At 42.1% G+C, this 7,615-nt stretch overlaps 1 protein-coding gene across 1 annotated transcript in view; it reads left to right on the plus strand.

Moving 5' to 3' along the window:
• The window catches only part of LOC310864006 (high choriolytic enzyme 1-like), a gene marked incomplete at both ends in the record, with an annotated part of 115,222 nt that extends 108,012 nt beyond the window's left edge, over positions 1 to 7,210 (plus strand). Inside the window, 6 exons of the mRNA XM_083772539.1 lie at positions 2,308 to 2,385; positions 2,560 to 2,712; positions 4,104 to 4,224; positions 4,853 to 5,031; positions 6,729 to 6,810; positions 7,072 to 7,210. Of these exons, the coding sequence (XP_083628665.1) occupies positions 2,308 to 2,385; positions 2,560 to 2,712; positions 4,104 to 4,224; positions 4,853 to 5,031; positions 6,729 to 6,810; positions 7,072 to 7,210 (752 nt within the window). The remainder of the gene's footprint in view (positions 1 to 2,307; positions 2,386 to 2,559; positions 2,713 to 4,103; positions 4,225 to 4,852; positions 5,032 to 6,728; positions 6,811 to 7,071) is intronic.
• Between the last annotated feature and the right edge of the window lie 405 nt (positions 7,211 to 7,615).

Consider the following 7,615-nt stretch of genomic DNA (forward strand, 5'->3'; position numbering starts at 1 on the left):
CTTGGAGAGCTTTTAGGTTTGTTGCAACATTTCTGAGAGTATACATACAGAGAGTAATTGGAATAAAAAAACAAGTTGACTTCAATTATGAGTATTACTCATAATACTTTTCAAAAGCAGTTTACAAAGTGCTGAACATACATCGGCAACATTATGAAAATTACAAAAATATAATTTTAGTCATCAATAGTCTGCTTGCTGTCACCTGGAAACAAGCCTATAGGTGGGTTATGTGTACAGGAACCATAACACCTGCTCTAGTTCACTGAGTTCATCATCCATGTGTCACCCATGAACTTGGCCGTACCGTGTGTGATATACAATACATACAGTACCACATGCACGCACAAAAGCACATGGCACACAGCTTGCGCACACACACACAGTCACACACAGTCATACACGCACGCATAGCCGCACGCGCAAACAAACATGCTTGTCTGCACACATGTGATGTTTCACACACATGCCAAGGACAACATGCATACACCATACAGTTCCAGAGTCATGGAACATCAGAGTGCAGGGGTCTTCTAGCCTGCCAGACTGATAACGCTATGTGTTTGGTCTACAGGTCAGCTGTTGCCAGATTTTGCAAGACAAACAAGGTATAATGTATATGAAAACAAGGCCAAAATAAGCAACCACACTCGTGCCATATAATAAGCGGACATGGCAACACTAGTACAGGTTGGAGTATTTAGAGGTTGGTGTTGACGTGAAGCCGACACCTGTTCCTTCTGGAAGCATCGAGGTAAGAACTCCTTCACTCCCTTGTTTTTAATTAGAAACAAATAGTATGTATCTTAGACATGGTAAGAACTCTGCTCTTTCACTCCCTTGTTTTTAATTAGAAACAAATAGTATCTTAGACATGGTAAGAACTCTGCTCTTTCACTCCCTTGTTTTTAATTAGAAACAAATAGTATCTTAGACATGGTAAGGACTCTGCTCTTTCACTCCCTTGTTTTTAATTTAATTTAATTTAATTTAATTTAATAGTATGCATCTGAGAGATGTCCTCTTGAACGTGTAAGAAACATTATACAGTAATTCATATGGTTATATAGTGGTGGAAAGCACTGTTTCCCAAACAGTGGGCCGGGACCCATTTGTGGGAACTTTAATTACTAGTTACTTATTATGACAAAACATACAGAACCACTTCAGCCCTAATAATATAAATTTGGTGCGACTCTTGTCTTCTCGACACTGCAGAAAGAATACAAGAACGCATTTAAAATGAAAAATAAATACAAATATGTAATATAATACAATAATAATAGGTAATGGGCCAAATACTATATATTGTCGTGAACCCTTGTGCGCGTATGTCCATAAGGTTTACTTTTCAGGAAATGTATCTGTTCGTAAATAGCAGATCTAAAAGCTCACTGTCGTGTCGTGAAGTCACGCATCGTGGCAAATTGTGAGCTTGTGGATTATTTTCACTACTTCCGTGTAACAGTCTTCTATGACAAGGCAGGGCGTTCATTTAGGAAGTAAATAAAACATAAAAAGTAGAAAAGATTTGAGGTTTATGCCCGACAACTCTGTGCGTGTCTGTCTGTCTGTGTGTGTGTGTGTGTGTGTGTGTGTGTGTGTGTGTGTGTGTGTGTGTGTGTGTGTGTTTAGGTCTGTTCCAGTCATGTTTGTGTTGAGGTTCTCCTGGGCCGTGTTGGCCCTCCTACTGGTGTCCTCTGCCAGGGCTGAAGAGGTTAACACACACGCACGCACGCACAAAACAAATCTTACAAAATGTCAAGCTGTTATTATGTATATGACGTTACTTGACTTTGTATGACAACATTTCATTAATCTATTTCTCTTTTCCACCGGTCACTGTGGCTGTCTACAGGAAGGTAAGACACATAATGATTTACAATTAGTTTTACTTTTTATTTGAATTACTAAAAACAAAACATAATTTAGGTTTCCATATCAGTAGAATGTTTTATGTTATCCCTATACACATACACGCACAATCTAGGACACGTGTATGTACACATGTTGATTGAAAGACTTCTAAATATGTTTATTTTGGTTTTTATTTTGCGTTTTTTATTGTCACTGTGTGAAGTCTTAAGTATAGTATTAGTAAGTCTTTCGTATAGTGTCGTTTTGGCCAGTGTAATTTAGTTTTAGTATGCATTGCTGGCTTGCACTGTCAAATTAACTTTTGGAGATAAATAAAATACCCCCAAAATGTACTGGCGGACCCCTTCTACTTTTGTGGAACCTCTTGCCATCGGACTGCCTTTTCGCATTACTCTTTCTTGATTTCTTGTTCTAATTGCGTCTGTTCAGATGTTGCTGAGTATGAAGAGGACACGACAAGGGAGCTGTCTGTAGGAGAGCTACTGACGAGAGCTAACAGAGACCGCAGTATGTACTACACACTGTAACACACAGTGTTACAGTTGCAAAAACATTAAAAAAATTATGGCAATAGCACACAGCCAGATGATTGGAGATCACTGAAAGTCTGAGACCCTGAGGCTGATTCTAAACATGCTTGCACCGTCCAATAACGTACGTTCTCCCTCTCACGTGACACAGCCCCCAACTTCTACGAGCCAAGGCTGGTCGAAGGAGACATCGCCGTCAACGAGGCGGGGAAGAACGCCGATCCCTGCACGTCTTATGGATGTCTGTGGGAGAAATGGAGTGACGGGAAAGTCTACATCCCTTACTACATCGCAAACCACTACTGTATGTATATATACACTACATCCATGACTACATCCAGAACCATTAGTGACCAGATTTGACTGAGGGTACATCTATTATTACATACAGAAACACTACTGGATGTAGCATGCATTCATTTCATTACAATCGGTGCCGGGATTTCTTTCATAATAAGAGGCATGTTGAGAGGCATGTTGAAGTCAGAAATGTAGAGCTTAGTATATCCATCTGATCAAAACCACGGAGAGCGCCCTAGATTAGCAGATACGAGGCATTCTTTCTGAAGCGGTAAACAGGGAAGTGAACGGCAGCGCGAATGAACAAAGAGCGAAGAGTATGGTGGCCTTGGAGTCCAAAGAAAACAATTCAGAATATTCTTCTCTCGTTTGATATCATTGAAGATGCTCTAGGACGTGTACACACGTCAAAGCAATCGGTTGGATTGCTTATGACGTGTGGGCGCGTCGGATGGACGAACCTGTCAAAGATACTTTTTCACTGCCACATTTTTCACAATAACCATTTCACATAAATGTGTTGTGCGACCACTTATGTGAATACATCCTGTCAAAATGATATGGGCACTTACAGTGAATGCTTTGGAGCGAAATTGTATTTCCTTTCTGTCATTTTTATTCTAATGTATAAAATGTCATGACTAGCAAATAAAGCCAGCAGCCAAAATGGTTCAATGGTTAAAGTTGTTAAATTAAAGCAAATTAAATCTTTACACAATAATACTCCTCTGGATTTAAAGCCAGGGCCTTATCACACATAGACCCTTTTAAAGTGTGCCAAGACGTGGACAAACAGAAAATGGACTCCGCTCCGCTGTGTAGGGACGGAGCTCGTTAATTCTTATTGATAATGAGCACCTTATTACTATAACATCACCATCCTGTCTCTTCAGCTGTTTCACTTGCACTACATTTTACTAGGGCCTTCAAATACAGTACTTTTCTAACAGACAGGCGAGTGACCTTTTTTTTTTACATTTGGAAGATAATATTGAAGAAACCGTTAACTAAGCGTAATTTTGTTTCCCCAAGCAGTGCTACAGTATAGTTGGCAGGTATCAATTCCACTTTTAGACAGCATCATGCCAGCCTGGTTGATTAGATAAAAAAATAAAAATAAAACTTTTGTCTTAATGGTTTAAACTTGACGTCATGGGCCGCTATGCTCGATAACAGGCTCGACAAGCCCAGAGCTTATCGATACCGGGTACTCAATAAATGTGTTATCGAGTTTGTAATGGGCTCAGGTATGTTTTCCATACCTTGTTTTCTTGTTTTCCATTCCTTCTACAGCCGTCTCTAAGCAGGCTGTGGGTTGATGAAGCTCTCCATGTGGGTTACATGTTGAAGTGAACTGGCAGTGTGAATCATGCATGGTGTTCTTTTGCTCATCAGCCTCCAGAGAGAAGGCCATCATCGAGCGCGGTCTGCAGTCCTTCTCCCAGGTGTCCTGCATCCGGTTCAGACCCTACGGAAACGGAGACAACGAATGGCTCAGCATCGAGTCCGACAGCGGGTAAGGGGGATGACACCTGTTGCTTCTGGGCTCGGCTGTGTGCTCCTTGGGTTTGGGGTTGGACTGTTGCTCTTCACATAATGGTACGGTAAATCCACAACCCAACAACAGGAAAAACAGTCTGTCAAAGAACAGTGTTCAAGTGTGGCAGACCAGCCTGGTGAGAGGCAGTGTTAAGGCCTGGTTCTAACTGTCAATTATACTGTTCAACTTCACTTCTTTGAAGTTGAAGTGAAGTGAACAGTATAATTGACAGTTTATCGACAGTTTTACAACATAATTTTATCTGCTCTTTTACATGGACCGAAATAAAATGTACCGGTACTTCCAAGCCTACTTTATAGAACCAGTCTGCACTCACACTGACTTTTCTTAGATATATATTATATATATATATTTATTTTAATTCACTGCAGCAGGAGTCTCTGACAAACGGACGCATTTCGGCTACTCATGCCTTCAACAGTTCCCTTCCCCTGGCCCCTATTCACACGTACCAGGACCTATCTGCGTGTACTAACTAAGGCGTGACATCACCGTAGCTAAAAGAATAATGCCACCTTGCTTTTCATCAGTTGTGTTTATAGTCGTTACTCCTATACGTGTAACCTCCTGTATTCGTCTACAGTTGCTACTCCTACGTGGGTCGCCAGGGCGGCGGTCAGACAGTGTCTCTGGCTCGCCAGGGCTGTTTGTACCACAGCACCGTTCAGCACGAGCTGCTCCACGCTCTGGGCTTCAACCACGAGCAGACACGCAGCGACAGAGACAACCACATCAGAGTGATGTGGGAGAACATCAGCCCTGGTAGGAACACCACCCTACAGCAATACACTAAACACAACACAACACTATGAACAGTCAGAAACGCACAACAGACACACAGTCACATCAGAGTATACTGAGAGAACATCAGCCCTGGTAGGAACACGACCATACAGCAATACACTAAACACAACACAACACAATGGACAGTCAGAAACGCACAACAGACACACATCAGTATACATCAGAGTATACTGAGAGAACATCGACCATCCCTGGTAGGAACACGACCCTAACATGATACACTATATACAACACTACACTACAGCATAACACTATCTGCAGTGAAATACATACATTATGGTATTTACAATCTGATCCATGCTCAGCACTGAACCAATCACAAGTCACTGGATTGGTTTAACCCATTTTGGGCGGGAACCCCATTTGGTGTTTTAACTAAGCATTATGTTATACTTTAGCTAATGAAAAATAGCAGATCTACAAGCTCATAGCGCGCCACTCGGTGGCGCGCTATGAGCTTGTAGGTCTACTTTTTTTTTTTTTTCAATTCAGAATCTCAACAAAAGACACTGATGTCTACATGAAATGATTCACATGAAATAGACACTGATGTCTACATGAAATGATTCACATGAAAGAGACACTGATGTCTGCTCCACTCCCTCCACCGGTCATATGGCTCCCCCATATCTTGCAAGTATGATTGAACCCTACAAACCCTCCCGCGCACTCAGATCAGCCAACACAGGGAAGCTTGAAGTACCCTCACTAAAAACGCAGGGACAACGCTCCACACGTCCCAAACTCTTCTCCCTTCTCGCTCCAAAACTGTGGAATGCACTTCCCATTGCAGTCAGAACTGCAGCATCACTCCCAATCTTCCGCCGTAGTCTGAATACCCACCTTTTCAGACTCCATCATGGCCCATAGCACTTACCCCACCCCCTTAGATAGCATTTCTGTAGACTTTGATAGCATTTGATACAGACTTATAGCATGTTATAGCACTATAATTGCATTGTATGTAGTCATAGCACGTCATAGTACATCATTTATGTATAGCATAGTATAGTATATATGTATAGTTTCATTATATAGATATTCCACTGTTACTTTATTAGCTTACGCATGTTTCATGATAAATGCTTTTTATGTGATGTATTCCCATGCTTTTTTGTTCTTGCTTAATGTAAGTCGCTCTGAATTAAGAGCGTCTGCTAAATGCCTAAATTGTAAATTGTACAAGACATGACACACAGGGCCAAACTGAGGGGCAATGACAGCCATTCGTTGTCTCCCTGAAATTCCTGCCCTGTATGAACTTATAAAACATATCATACATGACATAAAACCATGAACAAATAAATACACGACAAGAACAACCACACCAGAGTCTACTAGGGTAACACCATCAATGGTACCGTAGCCCCCTTTTTGAAACTAGCTCCTCGCCACTCACCCACACACTTCCACGCTGATTAAACATCCTCTTAGCATACGTTGCAATAAATATCTATCCATCTATCCAATTCCTCTATTATTTATAACTCTATGCTCATACAGAGTGGAAGTTCGTGCGTGCGTGCGTGCGTGCGTGCGTAAAAAGCTGGACCTTTACGCAGGCTGTAACTGATGACAACAACAACTCACATCTATGATCTTGTTTCTTATTAGGTTATATATCTGTAATTCTATGCTGCATCTCACTTTTCCAGAAAATAAATACAACTTCGACAAGATCAACACTCTGAACCAGAACACTGGCTACGACTACGGCTCTGTCATGCAGTATGAGAGGTCTGTCTTTAAACATCTAAACCCTTAGACCTTACTCTGTGTGTGTGTGTGTGTGTGTGTGTGCGTGTGTGTGTGTGTGTGTGTGTACTTGTACTGTTGTAATCCACGTAACTCAAGAACCGTTCGCCCCACCGACTTCAATTGCATTGGTGTGGTTTACCTTAGAAACCGTTTACGTTAGGTGTGGTTTGGTGTGGCTTAAGCATCACAGTGACACTTATTGTCCAATGTGTTGTGGTGGTGTTTCATTCGTTCTTCCAGGTATGCCTTCTCTTGGAACGGCCGCGCCACCATGGTGCCCATCCCCAACTCCAACGTTGCCTTCGGAGAGGCTCAAGAGATGAGCCAGGCCGACATCGACCGGCTCAACAGACTGTACAAATGCTGTGAGTATCACTGATCTATATGCACAATACAGGGTGTGAGTATCACTGATCTATAGACAAATTCACAGAGGCTTGCCTGGGTGCGGCCATTACTAAGGTGTACCATTAAGTGCAGCAGCACTGATTAGATACACCTGGCCTACGGAGCACCTGCTCCATGGATTACACCTCAGTAATGGCCGCGCCCAGGGCACCCCTCTGTGAATTAGTCTATATGCACTATTACAGGGTGTCTACAAACAAAATCGTCGTTGGCGACGCACTGAGAACATGAATGAATCCATGCTTTGTGCTGTTCCAGGAACAGGAAGTTCTTCTGACATTCATGCATGGAGCTTCCATCCATCAGAACACCCTGATGATCCATCTAGAAGTCCACTCACCCAAACATCACCGACTGGAGCTTTGCAATGAACAAT

This window comes from Protomyctophum parallelum (assembly GCF_964188405.1).
Source record: "Protomyctophum parallelum genome assembly, chromosome: 9".
NCBI classification, from domain to species: domain Eukaryota; kingdom Metazoa; phylum Chordata; class Actinopteri; order Myctophiformes; family Myctophidae; genus Protomyctophum; species Protomyctophum parallelum.